A 23,870-nucleotide genomic window follows, 5' to 3' on the forward strand; every position below is an offset into this window, starting at 1 on the left:
AACAAAGAAAGTCTGACTGTGGTTGGTGGGCATTGATTTATTAAACCTCATAATATAGTAATCACAAGCTGAGAGGTAACCAAAGGGAGGAATAACATTAAAACAAATCAAGGTGAATTAAAAAAAAAAAAACAAAAAAACAAACGGAGTAAAATCTTCTTGGATGAAGATGCAGAGAAGAAGGAGAAACAAACCCATCCCGTGGGCCTCGATTCCTCTACAACACCTTGTACCGGCTTTTGCTTGTCGGTTGGTAGGAATTTTGCTAAAAGTGTAGAAAAAAAAAAAAAAAATGGATTAAAAAAGACACTGAGCGACACTATTTCAGAAATATTAACGTGTGTGTAGCAGAGAGGACTTACAAGTCGGATGAGCTCTTCCTTTATTAGCCGCGTAATCTCTGTTTTGGCTTTCTGCACAGCCAGCTCATTTGCACCTGGGGGAGAAAAACAATGAAAAAACTAAATCAAAATGAACAAATAAACAGTAATTATATTCAGAAAGGGCTGTTCTAGTCAACATTTCTGGGGTAAATGCACTTTCTTATGCATGGGTAGAATTTAAAAAGTAACATGGCTGATCAGCATTAGAAAAACAAATCAACATCAAATGGGAGATGGACCAAACAATAAAATTATACCAGTCTGTGTAATATGTTCCACGTTTATAGAAATATATAGTTCATTTAAACTTTTACAAGTCAGTGCAAATATACATGTAAAATTAAAGAACCTTTCATCTATGCAACTTGCAGTCAAGACTAAATCTAAAAGAGAACTAAGAAAAACAAGGATTATACAAAAACAATTATTTAATTCTATATTTGTTGGTGTTTACATCCACATGTCTGTTTGGGCCTTTGTTACGAATCAAGATTGGATTAATCTCCGTTAGCTGGGTTCAACTAACCAAACATTCCCTGTCAGCGTCTGACCAATCAATGGAGAGAACTGAACGGAGGAACAGCTTATGATCTTAAACAAATATAATAAATATAAATCCATGATGACAGTGAAGAGCAACAGTGAATTAGTGCAGCGCGCAGCAGGAGGCGGAGCTTTTTCACTCATCCAGATCTGATCCACTTCATAACTTGGTACCGACCAGGTTGCTGAAGTTTAAAATGATGAATAATTAAAATCCATAATTCAGACCAAAGATAACCCTGTTGTTAGAGAAAAGGCAGGTATGAGAGAACCCAGGCAGGAAGCTGCTGACACTGTTAATGCGCAACAGCGCAAGATTATTTAGTATATTAATCCATTAGATGATATATGAACAGCGCTCTGCAGTTAAACTTTATTACAGCACACACGTGTTTCTACTCAAGTAGACCTCCATCACACACACTGGGATGAGGCCACGGCAATTAATGAATTAATGAATGACTGTCCGCGCACACAAATTGACACACAGGCTTCATCAGCTGACTGTAAATCAGTCCATTAGATATTAATCTATATCTTTCCTAAAGGATGTCTTCGGTAACTGAAAGGATTGCATTTATAATTAATAATCTTCTTTCCTAAACTTAGCGGTCAGATTTGCACCAACCAGGATCATCTAACAATGGGCAGGCCGTTTTCTAGGAGATCTGATTGGTCAGGAGGCGGGGCTTTAGGACTCGCAAACATCCAAGTCAGAGCCGAACCTGTTCGCGACCAGGTTAGCCGTTCAGCATTAATTGTCATAGTGCTTAAGCTCCAGCGAGCTTTGTCCAGCACACACTGATTAAATCCCGGAAGTTAACACAATGAGAAGTAATCTAGATTCGTAGCATACCCCATTTATGTTTTTTATTACTTTATTTGTTTTTTGGGGGGGGGTTTCCTGAAAAAAGACAACTTAATTTGTTGTTGTTTATGTCCACATGTTTGTTTTTGACTATTTGTTTTTTGTTTAGAGCTGGATGCTTTCATTTCTGCTGTTGTTTGTTTACTATACACTTGTTTATTTGTTGTTTACGTCCACATGCTTTTGAATTGAATAAATTGGAATAACGTTGATGTATAAAATATAAAATAACATTGAATAAAACATGTTTGGGTTCTGAGAGTAAATGTTCGGTTTGGGGTCTTGAGCCATCTGTACAATACATGTATCGTACTTGATCTTGACCCAATCTTGTCATGTACGAAAGCTTCATGTCTACAGTTGTTTGAACACATACTCTCAATAGCCAGGTAGATCTTGCGTTCTCCCTCTTTGGGTTCTTTTCCCGGTGGGAAATAAGTTCCTCGGATGGTGATGGCAGCCTCTGAGTATTCACCGATCCGCTGTAGAGCTTCTTTTGAGGTCACCTTCCACCTGGCCGTCTGCAGAAAAACAAAAAAACAAGAACTATTTTAATTTGCTTGGACACAAAGACAGTGTTTAAATATTTGCCTGCCCAATTTGACTTGGTAGGTATAAATATGTTAGGATTGCAAAAATAACTGAAATGCCTTCATGGACAGTGTAATCAAAGTTAATAGACATCAATAAGTAAAGGAACAAGAATCTATTAAGATAAAGATAATATTTAATGCCTATAAATACAGTTTTATGTGACACAACACTGTAAATCAAGGACTTCACCACTGTATGCCCAATTACAATTAATAACTTAATAAAGTTGCTTGACGCATTATAAATGTAAAAAAGACACTAATGAACTCAAGTACATTTATTTATATAGCCCTTTAAACCCAGGGGTCAGTTAGCCAAAAAACTTCACGTTACAAAAGATAAAAAAAACAAGCAGCCCAGAAAAATCCATAACAGGTTAAAAATAAGCAGTGAAGGAAAATCCTATTAAATAAAGAGTGTCAGAATGCTGCAGAACATTAAAAGCCTTCATAAATAATCAGACAACTACAAACTGATAAAATGTACATAAAATTAAGGCAAGTGCCAAATAATATGGAAGAAAAGGCTTTTTAATACAACTTTTAGGATTTAAAAAGCAGGAGGTCAGTGATTGATCACAGTGATATTTTAAAATCAACCCTAAAACACACTGGCAGCAAATGGAGCACTGATAAAATAAGAGTCATACGTTAAAGCCTGGATATGTTGGTTAAAGCATCCTAACACTCTTTTTTCACAGAATGGACACATTTGTTGCTCTAGATAATTTATTTAGTAAGACAGAATAGCGGTCAAACTAGATCATAGGCACTTCAAAGTATCAAACCTCTGATTTACAGCTGACTACCGATACTTTGCATTTTATGTAATTAATGTGATCGGCTGTAATGCCTTAATTCGCCAATCCATCAATGACGTCATTGTCGTGATTAGACTTTCTGTAGATGCTCCATTGCATTGTTTTATCGTCTCATTTACACCGCAGAGTTGTTTGCTTTACGTGACACGGCTTTATTTAATTCCCATTTGTGCACAAAGGTGAAAACCTATGAGCATCGTTTGGAGCGGAGCGGCTGAGCGCCGGACTTCTTCCCCAGTCTACTGGCTCTGAAAGCGGGGGCAGCGTCTGCTGTTAGTGTTTGCAGGGTTGTCGTCAGCACTTTTGAGCGTAGCTAATATCCATTCACAGTCATAGTGCCACCTCCTGGCAACAGTAAATGACGATTCATTTTAACATACAAATTAACTCTAAATCACCTAAAATGTGGCCAGTATATACATCAAACTTGTGTTATTATAATATATCAAAATCTTCTACAAAAGTCTAAGGGCTTCCCCCCGGTGGCGTCTTGAACTTGTTATATATTTATTATTTTTTTAATGGAATTGCTCCAAGCTGCATAGGCTACGCTGTGAAAGATTCCTGATGAGAGCCCTGGTTTGTCTGTGTGCGCACTTGTTTTGTTTATTCAGCCGAGCCTAGAGCGGAGCGATGAGCTTCCGTTTACTTTCGCTTTCATACCGGAGACTTCTGTCTGTTTCAGGGTGGTGGTGTGTGCGTGCGCGCGCCCCGTCTTCTTGTGAACCTGTAAATACAGACTATAAGCAACGGCAGGTTTTGCGATGCCACAGTCAGGAAATATGTCTTTGCGCCGCTAAAGCTGATGGAGGCTTCACGTAGTTCCAGTGTGACTCGTCTTCAGACTGTGGTCGGAAGACACAGGGGAGTCTAACCTTGCTCTGGGGGCCGAAGCTATCCTCAGCTTTGGGGTTAACTCCCTTTGCTTCACAGCAGCCATTGAGTATGACATGGGACTCCAGTTAAATTCAACAGCAGAAACATTTATTTTGCCAATGACTCAAAAACTGCGTACAGTTTATAAAATAATCCATCTGTTCCGTTCACAGACGCTCCCTCACTCCGCACACTGGTCGAGCGACCACCGTATTCTTCGCAGTTAAAGGGGCATGCACCCATACACGCATGGATGCATTGAAATTCTTCAACTCTTCCACTCTCTCACAGTCACAAGGCTGCATTTAGGTCCTAAAACATGGCACTGTTTTATTTTCCGTAAATCTGTATCAGGCACGACCAAAGAAATTCGGTCGGTAACTAAAAAAAAAAAAATCAACCTGAATTAATGATCAAATCGGTGATCGTTGTTTTTAACTCACTGATCGGCCCAAAAATCCTGATCGTGTAAAGCCAAGTTCAAACTATAAATCTGATTGAAAAAGTTGAACAATTCTAAACTTTGGCTTAAAACACACCGAGTCATCTCACCTGACGTGTGCTAACCCAGCAGACGGAACATCCAGAAACAAAGACCAACATAAAAGTGAAACGTCTCTGTGAGCCGCTGACCTGAGGGAAGTCATTGATCTCCAGTTCCTCTTCATATCTTTTGACGGTTTCTGCCTGATCGGCCGCCTGCCGATCCTCATCCAGCTTCTCCACGGGGGTGTAGTTCAGTTTGGCGTTGATCTTCTCTGCCAGCTGCTCGGCAATGGTCTTCGCTGACACCGACGGTGTCATGATGGTGCCGCCTCTGAGGATGGCGTTGGTCGCCTGCTGCATCACATCCTATAGAGGAAACAAACAGGATCACATCACTTTAGATGAAAATAATTTAGTCAGGAGAACCACATTGAGATTAATAATCTCTTACAAGTGTGTCCTGGCAGAATCAGAAACATGTTAATATTGTAACACATGAGGAACTGGTAAGAATGTGGGAAAAGTGACTTTGTGATGGCTGTGGTGATACCGAGGGCTTCACACACCTGAGCTTCTGCCCCCAAGTTCTTCTGGGCGTTGATCCTGAGTGCCAGCCTTTTGGCCATTTGCAGTTTCTGGATGTTCCCAGCTGATGGGGGCCCAAAGCCTGGCAGCCCTCCGCTGGCTGCTGTGGTGGTGGCACCGGCTCCTGCAGCACCTGCAGCTGCACCTGGAGCCGTGAGATCCTTCACCCTCTTCTTAGAGTTGAACATGCTTTCGATTTGCTCCTCAATCTGAAGAGAAGTTTGTATAGTACAGCTGTAACTCTGCTCGGATTGATTTCCAAATTGGTGAATCTAAGCACTGAAACAAAACTTAAAATCTTAGGTAGTTTCTAAACGAACTCACATCGAGTGCTCCGTCCTCGTCATCGGAGTCCTGCAACCCGAGAGCGGCTTTCTGCAGCTTCTTCCTTTCATTGGCCAGAGCGTGTTCAGTCTCATCAAATTTAAAACCTTTTCCTGAGAAGCCACTGCTGCTCTTTATGATCTTACCCTCCTAAAATAATAGGGAAGAAGGATAAATTGATCAAAAAGTAAATTTTAAACCATAATGGAAAGTATTTCACTTTGTGTGTATTGGCTGCACTGAAAGTTATCTACTCCGAGTGGTTCTCAAACTTTTTTGGCTCAAGTATCCCCTTTGTTCGACAACAACATTTTGCTCAGACTACTATGAAAAAACTTCTTTAGAGCACAACAATAGAATGAATGAGTTAAGACATTTTAAAGAATCTCATTTTATAAATAAGTGGACTGAAACAGTATTTGTGCCTCCTAAATAGATTTATTTCTATAGTTTTCATCATTTCCGGTCATCTCCGGCCTGGTGCAGGACGGAGACTGAACATTTGTTAATTTTCCTCTCTCTCTCTCTCTCAAGTACCCCCCGTGGTGCCATCGTGCACCCTGTACCTCCATTTGAGAAACACTGCTCTATCTAATATATCATATCTTGTAAAAGATTGACATACACAGATAGAAGGAAACTGAAACATTTGGTTGGCCTCCTGAGTTTCAATCTTACCGCTTTCTGCTGGTCTTTGAAAGACGCCCAAAGCTGTTCAAGCTCTGATGGAACCAAAGATCCAGAGAGCTCCAAGGCCTTGATGATGTCCCCGGCATAGCGAACTTGGTCCTCTGTGATGAAGGTGTAGGCGTAGCCCTGAGAGAACAAGAGAGATCAATGAATGAATCAAGAGATATCACATACTTAACATAATTAAGAAGAAAATATACTATACTGAACCAAAATATAAACACGACACTTCTGTTTTGGCTCCCATTTTTCATGAGCTGAACTCAAAGATCTAAAACATTCAGTCAGTATTTGATGTGACCACCATTTGCCTCACGCAGTGCGACACATCTCCTTGATCAGGTTGTTGATTGTGACCTGTGAGATGTTGGTCCACTCAATGGCTGTGTGAAGTTGCCAGATATTGGCAGGAACTGGAACACGCTGTGGTATACGTCGATCCAGAGCATCCCAAACATGCTCAGTGGGTGATATGTCCAGTGAGTATGCTGGCCATTCATGAACTGGGAGGTTTTCAGATTCCAGGAATTGTGTACAGTATTGTTTCCTTGCAACATGGGGCCGTGCATGATCATGCTGCAACATGAGGTAATGGTCGCGGATGAATGGCACAACAATGGTCCCCAGGATCTCATCACGGTATCTGTGCATTCAAAATGCCATCAATAAAATGCACCCATTCTCGTTGTCCATAACATACGTCTGTCCAGTGCCCATACTATAACCCCACCTTCACCATGGGCCACTTGATCCACAACGCTGACATCAGAAAACCGCTCACCCACACACGCTGTCTGCCATCTGCCCTTAACATTGAAAACCGGGATTCTTCAGTGAAGAGAACACCTCTCAAACGTGCCAGACGCCATCGAATGTAAGCTTTTGCTCACTTAAGTTGGTTACGAAGATAACCTGCAGTAAGACCCCGATGAGGACGACGAGCATGCAGATGAGCCACACCTGTGAGGTGGATTGGTTATCTCGCAAAGGAGAAGTGTTTCACAAACACATTTTCAGACAGATTTGTGAACAATATTTGTGAGAAATAGTTCTTTTGTGCTTAAAGAAAATGTTTCAGATCTTTGAGTTGAGCTCATGAAAAATGGGAGCAAAAACAAAAGTGTTGCATTTATATTTCAGTGTATTTTCATGGTAATATCTCAAATCTGTGAATGTCTGAGCTGAGTGTCAAACAAAGCTAAGGAGTTTAAGGGACTGACCTTGTTTCCTGCCCTGCCTGTGCGTCCGGCCCTGTGGACGTAGTCCTCATAGTGATTGGGACAGTTGTAGTTGACCACCAGGATTAACTGTTTGACGTCCAGGCCTCTGGCGGCTACTGAGGTGGCCACCAACAGACGACACGCTCCACTCTTAAAGTCATTGATTATGCTATCTCGATCATATTGGTCGATACCTAAGAGGACAGAAGACGGACATGATAAAGCCCAAATGGATCTCTAAACCACGTGGTGAGCCAGTGCAGTCACGTACCTCCATGTAAAGACATGCAGGGGTACGAGGCTTTCATCAGGTCTTTCAGCAGCGCATCTGCATGCTCCTGTTTGTCCACAAAGATGATGACGGATCCCTTTTCCTGGTAGTGACCCAGAATCTCCAGCAGCTTAAGAAACTTCTTGTCCTCCTCGATCACCAGCTACAGAAAGACAAATGTTTTTAAACAACATGTATTTGCTGATCAACTTCTTTAGTTGAAGTTTGAATATTTTACCACATGTTGTTCCACATCAGAGCAGACCACACTACGGCCTCCCACCAGGACCTCGATGGGCTTTTGCAGGATCCTCCGAGCCAGCGCCTCCATGGCTCTGGGGAAGGTGGCTGAGAACATGACTGTCTGACGATCGGGGCGTATATTGTCCACGATACGCATCACCTGATGGAGAATTAAGAGGGTACGCAATTAGGAACCACAGTAAAGCCAGTCTGTAAGTCTCATACACTGTATGTGAATGTTTTTACTTTGGAAACACATTCAAAATTGCTCATAGATTAACTTTGAATGCTGGTTTTGAAGGTGAAAGCTCTGTGGCTTGTATTTTTTCTATCAAACCATTATGTATCTGAGCTTGTATTATTCCATGAGACAAATATCTTCAATCATTCTATTTTTTGTAAACATATATTAGGATAACTGAATAACTTCAGACACTTTGTTCCAAGTGCCAAACTGTACAACAGCATGGTTTGATTACATCCTTCTCTACACTGTCGTATTTTTAAGTCTTGAGCAACTGTGACGCCTTGATTTCACAGCTGGCAATCAACTAAGGACATCTTATCTTTTCTTACATTATAGGTAAAAGCTGTGCAGTAAGTTCTTTGTCCAACATGGACATAAATCTGTAACACACTGACCTGTGGCTCAAAGCCCATGTCAAACATGCGGTCTGCTTCATCCAACACCACATACGTGACTCGACGCAGGTTGGTTACTCGACCTAAACGTAAAATACGAGACAGAAAAGTAGTTTAAGTTTGGGCAAATCATGCTGTGTCATTTTCATACAGCTACTAAAAATATTCATCAAAACATCTTATTTTCTAGCAGACAACTGTATATTGTTTTTTATTGTTGAGGGATATTTTAAACTGTTCATCTGTCCGCTTGTTTTAGGGCTTGCGTACCATCTTAAAGGCATGAGGGACCTGTAAAAGTCAGAAAACAGCCTCAAGATACAAAACAAGAGATGGAGCCCCATCAAGCATTATCTGACCGAGCGCCTTTTCACCTACAAGGGAAACATATTACAGATTACCTCGCATGTGTGGAAACAATAAAGCTCCTTACTTTCCAATAGAAAACCATTTTGCACAAAACAAAAATATACATAATTAATTAAAGCAAATTTTCAGTAAATGTTTTAAAGAAAACAACGCATCAGCACATACTTTATATTCTGTGAAAAATAAAAAATGCTTCAAACATGAAGTACAAGAAAAAGGAAAAATTATTTGATTTAATATTCAAGAAACTCACTTATTACATGAAATTACAAAGCCAACCAGTGTGTCCTGTCACAGCTGTGGTGATCACTTCCAGCTCCCAGCAGAGTCCACCTACCTGCATTGGCCCTGATCTTCAGGAGACATCAGTCTCGGTGACACGATTGTTCCTCATCAGTCATCAAATAATGTCAACAGTTTAGTAAGTTCAGTTAATAACTGCTTGATCACAATGCTGCATGAATTTGCACCATGAAGGTGAATTAAGAAGCATGCGTGCTAATCCACCTATGAGAATCAAAAGGAAAGACGTGGATAAACCCACCGCTGTTAGCTCCGAGCATGTCGATCATTCGCCCTGGTGTGCACACTATGATCTCTGCTCCTCGCTTCAGCTCAGCAATCTAAAAAATAAGACGACATACAAATAATATTGTATCACAAATGACAATCTTTACTGAAAATCTATACACTGTGTTGAAAGGAAATTATGTACACAGGTCATTATTTTTTAGAGGCCAATGCACACAATCATGCATTCCTAGTTTGGAAGAACACACGACTCGAGTCCATGTATAAATTGGCTGCAAAACTGGCCCATAAGCACTAATTGCCATTAATACACTGTTAAAAGATGTCCAAAATATTTATTTGTATGAATTTTCATGCAAACAAAAAATAAGTTAAAGGAATATCTGGAAAGTATCTAAAGTATTTATTCCTTTCCCCCATTACGTAACCCTTTTTCCCAATACTAAACAGCAGGACCGAGTATAAAAAGCGGTGAAAATTGATCTAACTTTATTGCTCCTCCACGGTTTTCTTTTCTAGTATCATTACATTTCAGGAGGCCACTGTTGAAAAGGTGAAATCTGACTATCAAAGCCAAAAGGACATGAGCTTGCGCCCCAGTGACCCTGAGGCTGTTTGTGCATTTGCCTGTTCTCCCATTCTACCTGGCCTTTTGCTCCAAGTCGTCAGTGATACTAACTCATTGGATCGCAGACAAGGAAAAGTAAGAAGATTTAGGAAAAAAAGGAATGTGAAATCCAAATCCAGTGAAAGCACAAATAGTATTTCTAATTCACATATCAGGCTGCATATAATCATGTATATCAGATGATAACATTGTAAACGATTAGAATAAATAGTGTCTAATCAGGCCAAATAAACATGTTCAAAATGAATTAACTGGTAAATGTGTAACTTGCACAGTAGGAATCATTTTAGTGAAATAAAAACAATTTGTGTATGTATTTACCTGCTCACTGATACCTGTGCCTCCATAAACACACACCACTCTGAGCCCCAGAGGTTTGGAGAATTTCTTACACTCCTTTGTGATCTGTAATGCCAGCTCTCTTGTGGGAGTCATGATCACAGCTGTAGAAAGGTAAAGGGAGAAAAAAGAGAAATAAGAGGCTCAAGGTTTGTCCTGTTTTTGACATTTAAAGGCTTCTAAGAAGTAAAACACACAGTTAAGTAATAAATTGATCCTGACTGAATATTATCACCAGGATGTCCTTACAAATGGGTCCTTCAGACTCCTCCAGGGGCCTCTGGTCCATGATGTGGCGAAACATTGGCAGCAGGAAGGCGATCGTCTTTCCACTGCCGGTTTTGGCAATGCCGATGAGATCTCGGCCCGACATGATGGCGGGGATGGCCTGGGCTTGGATGGGAGTGGGCTTGTCGTAGCTGTGCCTGAAGGAATTAAGCAAAGCAAAAGCTCCTTAAATGTGGAAAGATGATTCAAAAGTAGCATGATTGTCTATTATAACCATCCATAAGATAAAACTAGCCCTTCAGTGAAGTACAGATACTGACTTTTTCAAAGCGCTGAGGATCTTCATAGACACCCCACACTGCACCCAGGTCTTGATGGGTTTAGGACAGCCTTTCCCTTTGACTGTAATGCCTTCAAGTTCCAGCCTGTAAGTGTTCACATCTGCATTTGTTCAAAAGAGAAAAAAAACCAAGAAGATTTAGATGAGTAAAGAATGACTGCAGAGAGATCGATTTCTAAGGAAACAAACAGACAGAAATAGTTTACGTTTAGTGAATTAATTTAGGACAACTGGAAGAGGGTTAGGGTTAAGGTCCTGTAAACAATAAGTCATGTAACATGTCAGCAGGAACCCAAAGACAAGAAAGTAACGTTCACTGACCCTCTGGCGTCATCCTGGCTAGTTCAGGCACCTCCACATAGAAGTTTCTGCGATATGGTTCATATTGTATCTTCTTGTGATCCACAGGCTCGAGCACCTTCCTCTGTTTGGTGTGATATCCTGTCAGCGCGGTCTGCAGATCCACCTCCTCCTCCTCTGACGAGTACTGTCAAACACAGACAGGTTAGAAAAGACAGTTGCTTGAATACATTCAAAATATCAAACATTTCAAGGTGGTTTTGAGAGTAGACACATGCATTTAAAATTGTTATTTTGACACACACCTCCATGGCATCTTGGTCGTTCTCCATGAGCTCGCCCTTCTTCTTGTGAGTGTTGAGACCTTTTTTGGTTTTGACGACGGTCACCACTTTGGTCACGGTCATTGCTCCTTTCTGATGAACACAAAACAAGAATTTGTAAGTGTGCTTCTTTTTTTTTTTACACTGGGGTGGGTACAACTAAGTTTTACTTAGTTGTACATCCCTCTCCATTTCAGGCATTTATGTTTTATTTTTTGTATCTTGTATAATCGTAATAATTAATTACTTGAATTTTTTTAGTTAAACGTGTGTCTCAACACAAGCAGGAACTCAAAGAAAACACAGATTTTTATTTTTATTTTTCAGGCGGAAAAAAATCAGAACCAACAAATGAAACCAAAACTTTGCGGATGCTAAAACTGGTCCTTTCAATTAAACAAGTGGAAAAATGTGTCCTCATACTGACCTTGTCATTGCCTTTCATGGCTCCCATGTTGAACTTCTTGACCTGCTGTTTGACCTCCTCCATGTAGGCATCCAATGGGTCCACATCGTCTTCCTCACTCTGCTGTTCCATGGGAGTCTCCTTGTCTTCATCACCTTCGTCCTCCTTCTCCTCTTTTACTTCTTTGTCTTTCTTCTCTGGTTTCTCATCGTCGTCGTCGTCGTCTTCCTCATCATCTCCCTCAATCTCTGCTAAACCCTCCTCATCATCATCTGAATTGAAGAAGCAAATTGTAGCTTTAACAAAAACGATTAAAGGGATTGGAACTAAAAACCAAACGGTGCGTTCTCACCATCATCGTCTTCCAGGCTCCACTTCTTGCCCTGCTTCATCTCTTCAAGCTCCTTTTTGAGCTCACCAACGTTCTCTATAGCCTTTTTCCTCTGCTCCTCCCTCCACTTCTCCACTCTCTCCTTCCTCTTCCTCATCTCCTCCTCGAGCTTGTTCTGATCAAAGTCTTGCTGTATCGACACAAAACAAACATCAAAAAACATGAATGTGCACTCAGCTTCAAGCACTGACTTAACAGCATAAGCTAAAGATGGGAGCATTGAACTAACATCATCAACTTTCTCATCTTCTTTCTCTTCTTTGACTTTTTTTTTCTCAGATGAAGTTTCGAGGTTGTCCCTCTCTTTGCTCCTCGGCCTTTCAGGAAAAACAAAGATAGTGAATGTTTGCTGCAGCATTGCGGTACAATGGTTACTGTATTAGTCATGATAATGACTGGAAGAATGTTGGCTGTAAAAGCTTTCATCCTGTGATGATTAATATTTGATAATCCTCACTTCTCCTCTGCTCTTCTGCTCTTGCTGGGACTTCCAGATCTGGACCTGCGTACACGGCTCCTGCTTCCCGACCTCCTCCTGTCCCGGCTTCGTGACCTCCTTCTCTCTCTGCTTCTAGTGCGTCTGAAGCCAAAAGCAGAGGAATCAAAAGTAAATATCCCTGTGAGCATTGTTTAAAGACTCTTATTGGGGTATGTGGGGAGACTTTGGATGTTCTTCAAATGAAAGTCAGTTTTTATTATAAATAGAATGTCTTTAATATATATACTGTATGTACACATGTGAGGGTGTCTGTAGACCTGGGCAGTATATCGAGATTTTTTATTTTGGCGATATCGAAAATTACAGTATTGCCTATATCTATATATTTTTTTATAGCTTATTTATTATTAAATTATTTGTTTTAGGAGTCGCTGCTTTTGCTAATTCACCCAACAGCATGAAAAGCACAGTTAGAGTGGCTTTAATAATCCCACAGTGGGGAAATTTACTGTCATAAATGGATTTCTGAGTGCGTCCTAAACCATACCTGATCCTAAACAAGCCACACTACAAACCTCATTTACATGGCCTGTCCCCTACAGGAGAAAAAGCCAAAAGTGGCAAATATTGTGCAGCTGTTTGTTAATAAATGTGCCTGTGTGGGTGGCACTTTGCACCAGCAAATTTAACACAATTTTCTTTCTGGATTGACTACTTGAATTAAAAATATTGAGATTTATATTGTATATCACCATTTTGAGAAAACATATTGAGATATGAACTCTGGTCAAAATCACCCAGCCGTAGGACTTGTAACGTTTCCATATATGTTTCAGTTAGACGCTCACAGCTCGATAAGTTGTATGTGTGCCTGAAACCCTGAACTATTCAACACATGTTACAGTTGTGTACAGTAAAGTCTTGAGTGTCTCATTAAAATAAGAAAGTGTCTATTCATACGGACAACCCCCGGTGCTACTGATATATTTACAGAAGCGCACGTATGTAGCGTCTTAGAGTTAGGTTATAACCATATATCGCAACAATTTCTAGGAATAGGTTTAGTCTTAGTCACGTGACCTAAACTGGTCAATGACAATGAGGGGCGCTGCGTATGAACAGAATGTCAGTATATTGATACGGCAACCGTACAGATAGCCGATGCCTAGCCAACCCTAAAAATTGGTGCAATATTGGGTTATAACCTAACCCTAACCCCAAGACACTACGTACATGTACTTTGGTAACCGTACCAATAGCACCGGGGGTTGTCTGTATGGCAACTGTACAAATAGACACTTTCTTTTGTCTCGTGTACACCCATAGCCTTTAGAAAGTGTCAATTTGTACGGTTGCCGTACGGATAACCCCCAATGCTATTGGTACGGTTACCGAAGTACATGTACGTAGTGTTTTAGGGTTAGATTTAGGTTTAGGATTAGGTTATAACCCAATATCGCAACAATTTTTAGGATTAAGTTTAAGGTAAGGATTAGTTTTAGTCACGCGACCTAAACTGACCTATCACGTGACCTAAACTGACCGTACGGATAGCCACTGCCAAGTCAAAATGAAGAGTCCGAGACCATCATTCAAATCTACAGCCATCGTTTAATAAAGTTTTTATTCTTAAAGTTTAAGGAAGGACTTGGAATAAGCCACATCAATCTGAAATCACCTGATTTACATGAATAAGAACATTTGAAGCAGTTAGTTCCGTAGTAATAGCACTAAATTGAGCTGGATCACCATTTACTACTACACAACACACACAAACCTGGCTCGTTTTCTGTCCCTGGACCGGGACCGTCGGCGGTCTCTGCTCCGTGATCCGTCTCTCCTGTTCCGGTCTCGGTCGTCCTTCTTGGATCGTTTGTCCGGTGAGCGGCTCTTGGAGCGGCTACCGGAGCGGCCCCGGGAAGCGGAGCGCTTCCTGTAATGTCTGTGGATTAAACATCACATAGCGATGGTTTAACTATCTAAGTTTTAAAGCACTAATGTAACTCAACTTGTTTCAATCTTTAGCCAATGGCTCGTTTAACTACTGTCATGATTACGACGTGTTGATGTCTCTTCAGCTAGCATGCTAATGTTAGCTTACAAGAAAATATAGTTCTTATTAAAGAGCAGCGTTAAACATACTGCAGTGTGGTATTACCTTGACTCACGTCCCATGAAAACTCTGCAGAGACAGATAAGTATGTTTCACAGCTAACAACGAGTCCTTAACGATGGTTGTTTGTATCTTTGAACTTATACGTCATCATAATGCGCTAAACTACCAGATGAGACAGCACGTGGCGCCAACGCTTGGTCGGAAGGCAGATTGCCCTAGATATTTAGGTGAATAAAAGCAAAGCATTTCTGATAATAAACCCTATATACGGATAGAGCGATTAAACAGTTTCACCAATTACATTTCTGTCATTTTTTAAATTTATAATCTATTTAAAGTCATTGTGTAAATGTCCCTTATAGATTAATCTTAACTTTGACGTGTGGTATTAAGTCTAAAGGCTGTATATCAGCTGTATGTGGGAAAAGTTGTATAGTTTGTTCATTTCAAACAATGTCACTAATGGAAAGAAATGACAAACAAATGTTGACAAAGCTTCTGCGGACCTCATGATTTGAGTGAAAAAGAAATGAAACCAAAAAAAAAAAAACGTGCCTAGCAGTGTTTATTTGGTTTAAAATGTTCAGGTGAATCACTTGTTTTCACATTTCGTATTGACTGCTGGACTTCATACATGTAACATACTGGAATTACCATCACAAAGTTCACTGTAAACCCATGTAATAACAAAAAACAAATGAATAAGCCATATCACACAGTTACATTGAAAGTATTTACATGAATAAATTATAGTTGATAAAACTAGAAACTATGAAGCTAGCACATCTTCATATAAGGTACCTATAGACACAGCACAGCAGAACAAGCCACCACAATTACTAAACACAGGTAAGCCCACAAAACACCCACAGATTTACAAAAAGTTCCCAAAACGTCTCCTTTATGAATGAGGATTTAAGCTCATAGCTGCAAAAAACTTTACACTTCTTGGGTTTAGCCTAAATATATAAAAATGTACATGTGGACATTTGAGCTTTCCTGAATACTGAATGACAAGATGAAAAAATTAATTAATTCAAAATCACTATTCTGTTTTGTTTTTCTTAATAAAAAATAAATTGCATTTAATTAGAAGGGGGAAAAAAAGGGATGTCTAATATATTTAAACAAACATCTAAAAAATTACTGAATAAATGCTGCAATAAGTGAAATCAGAAAAAGCATTAGTTCATAAATAAAACAAGAAAAGTACAAGTCCCACATATTTAGTTTGGGTGCAATCTAGTATTTCATCTAGATTTATTATGCACTATCCTCAGATGTCAGTGTCAGCCCTGAAGCAGACTTCACTGCTTCCCATTTACAAAGTTAATTAAATTAGAGGTTGTCCATTGTCATTTCAGACAGATGAAAACCAGTAATGTTGGGATGGGGTGAAGACTTTTTCCATCATTCAGTGCCCAAGTTGAAAAACAGCAATTGCTGAGCACAACAAAAGACAGAAGACAGTATTTAGTATATAACAGTATTTAGAAGAAGTGATGACACACGACTCTGAGGCCGGCATCATTGGAGATCTGATAATAGCCTGAAATCAAGAGTAGCCATCCAGACATGCCTTGTTACTATGGAAACAAAGGAAGCCATTATGGCGTCTCTGAGCCAAAGAGCAGCATTATCTCATGTGAAAGGATGAAGGTGAAGAAGTAGATACAGAGGTCGGCGAAGACGTCGCCCATTCGTCGGTACGTGTCCATGGAGCGGTTGATGACTTCAGCTGGGATGCCGGACAGTAAGAGGGCTGTGGTTAGCACGGTGGTCTTACTTTTTTTCTCCACCTGCAAAACACAGATATCCATAACAGCCTGAAAAACATCTTAGCAAGTGTGGTAATAACTCACTAGGCCTAAACAACTGTCTTTACCAGTGTTTGGAATAACGGCGTTTAAAGTAACGGCGTTAGGTAACTGTGAATGTGAATTATTTGACATAGAGCAACTTTTTTTTTTTTTTTTTTTTTTAATAGTAACGCAAATAGTTACTTTCCTTGGTAATGAGTTACTTTTATTATAGAGTAATTTAGTTACTAACGCAGTTACTTTTTTGAACAAGTAGTGAGTAACTATAACTAATTACTTTTTTAAAAGTAACGTTCCCAACACTGGTCTTTACTCATGTTTTCATCTGATTTTATACAATTTCTTACAAATGAAGATAGTTATAATAGTTATTGTATATTAACAATTGTGGGACTCCATCAATTATTGTAACTTATTTACCAATAGTTGATGAAGCTGATTGCTTTGATGTGTCCCTACAAGTTATTTCTTTCAACCTCTCAGAGAAACATCAAAGCAATCAGGAGATGCCTCTGAAGAAGACAGAAAGTTGGCAGTCTTCTTCGAAGTCAATTTCAAAATAAATTTCCTGAGAAAAGTTTGTATGAATAAATTAATCCTTAACATATTATTACATTAAGGATGATTAGAGCTGGTTATTGATTCAGATTTCCTAAATCGACTCCATTAACTATTGGAAATGATGTACCCTATGCTTTAAATAAGTTACTCACCTTTGGAAAGTACTTGGATAATCCCATGAAGGCCAGTTCAAGTGTCAAAAAAGGAGCAAATATGGACTGAAATAGAGAAATAAGAGAGAGAAAAGTCACATAACTTAGATGAAAATAATCAACAACAAATTGAATTTTTAGTTAAAAAAACAGTCTGTATTTAGACGGTGAAATCTATGCTATGATCTCTGCTAAGGCTAGCATACACTGTGCAATTTTTGGCCCATTCTGAGCTGATTTTTATTGGGATCATGACGAGTCTCTGCGAAATCGTGTGTTGTGTACCGTGTAGTACACATGGGGTCACGAGAAGCAATTATAACAACTCACGACCAGCTCCCGATCAGCAATCGTATGCTAGGGCTGCTCGATTATAGAAAAAATAATAATCACGATTATTTCAGTCATGATTGAAATCACGATTATTCAAACGATTATTTGTCAAACAAAAAGTTATTTATTTTTAACACAAACATAAAATACATTCTTTAAACATAAATAAAATCCTTCAAACACTAAAATCAAGTATGTTCACTTTTGCACAAATCAAGACCACTAGCAACCACTTTCCTCGTGTTGGCCTACAGGCTAGCTTTAGCTTTGAGAGGGGCGGGGCAGAGTGGAGGAGTTTGCATGTGCATGGATTAAACAAGTCAAAGATAGTATTAATAACATGTGTGTGCCAAGCATTATTATTAGTAGATGTCCGAAAATAGTGAGTTTGTTAAATTAAACAAATAAAATGTGTGTGTGTGTGTGTGTATATATATATATGTAATAATCAAAATTGTAATCAACGTTCTATTAATTGAGCAGCCCTATCATATGGTCGTAAGGAAATCAAACACGTTTTAAATCCAGTCGCTCCTCGCGAGGGTATCTCACAGTGCCACGGACCGGCTTACCTTAAACTCTCACACTGTGCATGAGCTAACACCGTAGGACTGCTGTAAAATTGACGGACTGTACTGCCCCCGTCTGTCCAGCACATCCCTGCCTTTTCTTTTTTAAAGCTCTTTTTGCTGAGATTTGTGAGTTTCTCTCCACTTCCGGGTTCTTCTTCTTCTAATTTGTACGTTGCATTTCCAGAAGCAAGACCTCGACGTGTCGTGTATGGACGTAGAGTTTGAGCAGTCACATCGTGTCAGAGTGTCGGTCCGTAAAGTGTGAGAATATGAATCGGACTCTGCAACTGAGTCGCACAGTTTGAGCTGGAGCTGAGTACAACGATTGAAAAAAAAAAAATCGCACAGTGCATCCCAGCCTTAATTGGCTGTGACATGTCACATGGTTAACACTTTACTTGAAGTTGTATTCATAAAGCTGACATTATTATGACATGACCCGTCATTATTATAAATAAGGTGTCATTAAGTGTTGTTTGTTACCCTAACCACTAACCCCACTACATCCCTCCACTTAACCAAAAAAATGCCAACATAGCTCCAAAGGTGTCATAATTCAGTGAACAACACTTAATGACAGCCTTCATCACACCTTATTCACGCTAATGACAGATAATGACAGCGTAATGTCGGCCTTATGTATAAAACTTCAAGAACTTTTTTTAAATACACATGCAAAACATTATAGTCACTCGATAAATAAACTGGTGAGATTAAAATCAATGCCATCGACTTTTACTCACCAGATACTTGCACACAAAAACTCTGACAAAAATAGCGAGGAGGACGCTCCCGATGAGCCTCAAAACCCTGAACGGATCCAGCTCATCATAATCTGCCCCTTCTTCCTGCACTTGCTTCTCATTGGCCAGCTGACCCCGTAGTTTCATCGCATCATCAAAGCGAGACAGATATTTCTGAAGGCCTTGTCGTGGGGAGCCTCTGTCCCCCCTCGGCCTGGGTCGAACCCCTGCCAGGTCAGCATCCAATGATGCTCCGGTGGGCTCGCTGCAGTCACGCAGCGGGGAGCCTCTCCTCTCTGGGGTCACGCTGTGGGAGCGGCTGCTGGAGCCCAACGCCTCCGACATGAAAGGAGACGCTCTGGGGGACGCAGAGGATGGAGGCCATGGCTCTGATCTGTCCAGGTCCAGGTGGAAGTGAGGTTCAGTCTGTCGTCTTGATGCTCCATCTGAGTCACAAACACCATCAGTGATACACATTTTAAAGGTGCAGTCTGCAACTCTTATAAAAGTGACTTTTTGTCATATTTACTAAAGCACCGTCTTTTTACAGTGTATGGTCTGGAGGAGTAGAAGATGGAATTGGTGACTTTTCTGCTTGAAAGGTAATTACTGCTGCTTGATTTACATTATGTTTGATTTGTAATTGTTACACTAGAACTCTGTGGTGCATGTGTTGTTCATGTGGGCTGCTGTAAGTGACACTGTGTTGTTGCTGCTGCTGCTGAGGTGTGTGCACATAGAGAGAGAAGCGCTGCAGTAATATACTTTTAACAGAGCATGTTATATTACTGTGATGTTGCTGTCGGACTAACGTTAGCTTGTTAGCTCCTCTGAGGGAGAGACTTTGGAAAGTTTGGAGGCAGGGCAAGAGAGCAGCAGAGAGGGAGGGGGAGAGAGGGATCTGAGAGTTGCAGACTGCACCTTTAATTGTTTACTGAATCATTCCACAAAGCCACTCCCACTACTTTTCCAATCCTGGTGGAGACCATATTTTATCCTCTCCCTCTTTGTTTACTTGTCTATTCCTGAAAAGCTTTCTTCTGTGCACTTCTTCATCTCATCATGTGTTCACTTGTATCCTAAGCATACAGATTAAAGTTTTAAACTGATTCTCATCTTCTTAAAAAGGAACATTATTGTGTGCTTGGTTTGTTTGTGATGGCTGCGTTGTGTTTCTCCCTCTATACTCACATCCAATCCTTTTGTTTTGCTTTTTTCAGATAACACCTGCTATTCTTTGTGGTTACTTTCAACTGTCAGTGATAGATGTGCTTGTTAAAATGACTTTTAGAAATACATTTGTTAATAAAGAATCTTACATTAAGGATGATTCCAGCAAGTTAATTTTGTCTTCTTCTTCTTCTTTTTTTTTTAAATAATATGTTAAGGTTTAATTTATTCAGACAAACTTTTTTCCGGAAATTTACTTTGATCTCCTGACATGTTTCGACTGCCAACTTTAGAGGCATCTACTGATTGCTGATTGCTCTCCATCAAAGAGAGAGATGTAAATAGACTTTTCAGGAGACAAAACCCCCGTAAGGCTTGTGGACCGGACTCTGTCTCTCCTTCCACCTTAAAGCACTGTGCTGATCAGCTGTCTCCAGTGTTCACAGACATTTTTAACACCTCACTGGAGACATGCACCGTACCAGCCTGTTTTAAGGCCTCCACCATCGTTCCTGTCCCTAAAAAGCTGAGGATCACAGGACTTAATGACTACAGACCCATCACTCTGACATCTGTGGTCATGAAGTCCTTTGAACGCCTCATGCTCTCCCACATCAAGGACATCACCGACCCCCACCTGGACCCCCTGCAGTTTGCTTATAGATCCAACAGGTCTGTACACGATGCTGTAAACCTGGCTCTCCGCTTCATCCTCCAGCACCTGGACTCCCCAGGCTCCTACGCCAGGATCCTGTTTGTGGACTTCAGCTCTGCTTTCAACACTGTAATCCCAGCTCTCCTTCAGGACAAGCTTTCCCAGCTGAACGTGCCAGACTCCACCTGCAAGCAAGTGGATCACAGACTTCCTGTCTGACAGGAAGCAGCACGTGAAGCTGGGAAAAACCATCTCTGCTCCCCGGACCATCAGCACTGGATCTCCTCAGGGCTGTGTTCTTTCTCCTCTGCTCTTCTCCCTGTACACCAACAGCTGCACCTCCTCTCACCAGTCGGTCAAACTCCTGAAGTTTGCAGACGACACGACCATCATCGGTCTCATCTCTGATGAAGACGAGTCTGACTACAGGTGGGAGACAGACCGGCTGGTGTCCTGGTGCAGCCAGAACAACCTGGAGCTCAACGCTTTAAAGACAGTGGAGATGATAGCAGACTTCAGGAAGAACCCAGCCCCCCTCACCCTGGGAGACTCTACAGTGAGCTCTGTGGAGTACTTCTGCTTCCTGGGGACCATCATCACTCAGGACCTCAAGTGGGAGCTGAACATCAGCTGAAGAAGTTCAGTCTGCCAACAAAGATGATGGTGAACTTCTACAGCTCCATCATCCAGTCCATCCTCTGCTCCTCCATCACCATCTGGTACGCTGCAGCTACGGCCAAGGACAAGGCCAGACTGCAGCGTATCATCCACTCTGCAGAGAAGGTCATCGGCTGCAATCTGCCCTCCCTCCAGGACCTGTACGCCTCCAGGATTTTGAGGCGTGCAGGAAAGATTGTGGCCGACCCCTCCCACCCCGGTCATAAACTATTTCACTCACTCCCTTCTGGAAGAAGGTTTCGGTCCATCAGGACCAGAACCTCCAGACACAAAAACAGCTTCTTTCCCTCTGCCACCATCCACATGAACACACCCCAAGTCACCCACTGAACCCCCCGCACCCGATCACCACCTCCATGATGACATTATCTGCTGCACTGTATATATATATATATATATATATATTTATATTTATATTTATCCTATTTATCCTTTATTCTCTATCTATCCTTTATTTATCCCTCATCCTTTATATTTATCATTATTATTATTATTATTGTTGCTGGGTTGTTCTTTGTTTTTTTTCTTTATTTTTCTTTATTTATTTTTTTGTTTTGTTGTTTGTTTTGTGCACCAACTACCAAGACAAATTCCTTGTACTGTCCTTAAAACTGTACATGGCCATTAAAAACATTTCTGATTCTGATTCTGATGCGTCCCTATGAATTATTTATCTCAGCGAATTTTCGGCATGGACAAAAAAAAAAAAAAAAGCAATAACAAAGCTTCTGTGAATGCAACCATGTCGGAAATAAACTGAATAAATAAATAAATAAATAAAGTACATTTCCTGAAAAAAGTTTTGTCTGAATAAAAGAAACCGTAACATATTATTACATCAAGAATTAATAGAGCTGGTTATTGATTCCAATTTCCAAAATGTATTTTATTCACAGGAGTCTGATTCCATTAAAAAATGCTGTTTAATTTGGTTAAGAATGTTTCAGTCACACAACAAACTTTCCTTGAATACAGAAGAGATTCTCAGAGATAGAATGCTGTAAAATAAATAACAGAAAGTAACTATATAAAATATATATAAAATATTCACGTTTGAAGCCCAATACACTGCATCACATAGAGTAGAAAAGACGTATTAAATAGTCGTTTAAGGATTTGATGAATCGATATCGGACCATTCAATAAAAAACCGATATCAATCAGTGAATATTTTATTCACCCAATTCTGATATTGATAGTAGAGCCCATATCTATTTGTTTGTTAGCAGATAATAGCTGGCCTTGTTTCTTAGTGGGGAAAGGTGAGCAGGCTCAGCAGCTCCCACCACATACCGTTGTTTTCCGCTTCGTTTTTGGTGTAGCCCACGATTCGGTTCATCCTGTCCTCGGAGTTCATTAACAGCCTTCTCCTCCTGATCTCGGCTCTCCTCTGCGACACCGACTGAGAGCTTTTCTTCTCTTCGGCTCCTTCTACTGACTCCATGTTTAACACACAGCGACTCTGACCGAAGACGGCTTTGTGTTTGTGTCCCAGCAGGCCGACAGCAACAACAAAAACACTCAGATATGGAAATTACATGAACGACATAACGGACCGAACTAAAAGGAGTTTAAACACTGGGCGCATAATGATGACGTCACGTAGGGTGACGAAGTACTTTGTGAACAGTCCCCACCTATTGTCTGTTTTTTTTTTTTGTTTTTTTTTTAGCTGTACCATTCTTAGTTCTCTTTCCTTTTATTCTTAGTTATTGTGTGTTACCTTACTGTTGTAATGGAAACTATTGTAATTGTTAATTTGTTTTCAATAAAATAAAATAAAGTGTATTTGTCTTTTTTTCTCCCACACAGTATATACAGATAACAAGGTAAGTCATATACAACCATCAATAGAACAATATACAATATATATATATATATATATATATATATATATAGGATTGCGTATTAAATTCTAAACCACAAGTTCAATCTCTACACAGAGGAACATAATAAAGAGACAAAAAAAGAAAAAAGCATCAATACACAAATAAAAAAATTATAAAATAAAATAAATACATACGGAATTTTAAAGGGGATAAATCAATGGTACATTTAAAGGAGGCTATGGTTTTTCTGTTAATGTAAATATATATTAGCGTCTTAATGGATTTAAATTATTGTAAAAATGAGTTGCGAAAGGCATTAAAATGAGATTTGATTTTTGAGTATAGTATAATAACAGTGTTGATAAGGAAATCATGGTATGTATTATTCATTATAAGACCAAA

The 23,870-nt window shown here is 40.1% G+C and overlaps 2 protein-coding genes across 2 annotated transcripts; both read right to left on the bottom strand.

Annotated features, from left to right (window-relative positions):
• Positions 1 to 17: 17 nt before the first annotated feature.
• On the bottom strand, positions 18 to 15,127 carry ddx46 (DEAD (Asp-Glu-Ala-Asp) box polypeptide 46). Its single transcript, XM_028466789.1, has 23 exons — positions 14,998 to 15,127; positions 14,617 to 14,781; positions 12,858 to 12,980; positions 12,630 to 12,717; positions 12,362 to 12,530; positions 12,031 to 12,281; positions 11,586 to 11,696; positions 11,302 to 11,467; positions 10,961 to 11,081; positions 10,662 to 10,837; positions 10,395 to 10,516; positions 9,459 to 9,537; positions 8,546 to 8,628; positions 7,899 to 8,063; positions 7,661 to 7,823; positions 7,390 to 7,583; positions 6,158 to 6,295; positions 5,480 to 5,629; positions 5,137 to 5,364; positions 4,718 to 4,936; positions 2,171 to 2,315; positions 363 to 436; positions 18 to 265 (listed from the first exon to the last, which is right to left on the bottom strand). Exons 1-23 carry the CDS (start codon positions 15,012 to 15,014, stop codon positions 218 to 220), a joined length of 3,195 nt encoding a protein of 1,064 aa, XP_028322590.1. The 5' UTR covers positions 15,015 to 15,127; the 3' UTR covers positions 18 to 217.
• Positions 15,128 to 15,504: 377 nt separating this feature from the next.
• camlg (calcium modulating ligand) lies at positions 15,505 to 23,231 on the bottom strand. The gene is made up of 4 exons (XM_028466972.1): positions 22,933 to 23,231; positions 19,137 to 19,582; positions 17,489 to 17,554; positions 15,505 to 16,754 (listed from the first exon to the last, which is right to left on the bottom strand). Exons 1-4 carry the CDS (start codon positions 23,081 to 23,083, stop codon positions 16,563 to 16,565), a joined length of 855 nt encoding a protein of 284 aa, XP_028322773.1. The 5' UTR covers positions 23,084 to 23,231; the 3' UTR covers positions 15,505 to 16,562.
• Between the last annotated feature and the right edge of the window lie 639 nt (positions 23,232 to 23,870).

The sequence above is a fragment of the Gouania willdenowi genome, chromosome 14 (assembly GCF_900634775.1).
Source record: "Gouania willdenowi chromosome 14, fGouWil2.1, whole genome shotgun sequence".
NCBI classification, from domain to species: Eukaryota; Metazoa; Chordata; class Actinopteri; order Blenniiformes; family Gobiesocidae; genus Gouania; species Gouania willdenowi.

Excerpts from the sequence above, each read along its gene's own strand:
- camlg (XM_028466972.1), bottom strand. The coding sequence starts at position 23,083 with ATGGAGTCAGTAGAAGGAGCCGAAGAGAAGAAAAGCTCTCAGTCGGTG. Across the intron at positions 19,583-22,932 it reads AAACGAAGCGGAAAACAACG|ATGGAGCATCAAGACGACAG; the intron begins GTATGTGGTGGG and ends TTTGTGACTCAG. Across the intron at positions 17,555-19,136 it reads TTTTTGTGTGCAAGTATCTG|TCCATATTTGCTCCTTTTTT; the intron begins GTGAGTAAAAGT and ends TCTCTATTTCAG.
- ddx46 (XM_028466789.1), bottom strand. Across the intron at positions 11,697-12,030 it reads CCATGAAAGGCAATGACAAG|AAAGGAGCAATGACCGTGAC; the intron begins GTCAGTATGAGG and ends TGTGTTCATCAG. Across the intron at positions 4,937-5,136 it reads ACTTGGGGGCAGAAGCTCAG|GATGTGATGCAGCAGGCGAC; the intron begins GTGTGTGAAGCC and ends TTTCCTCTATAG.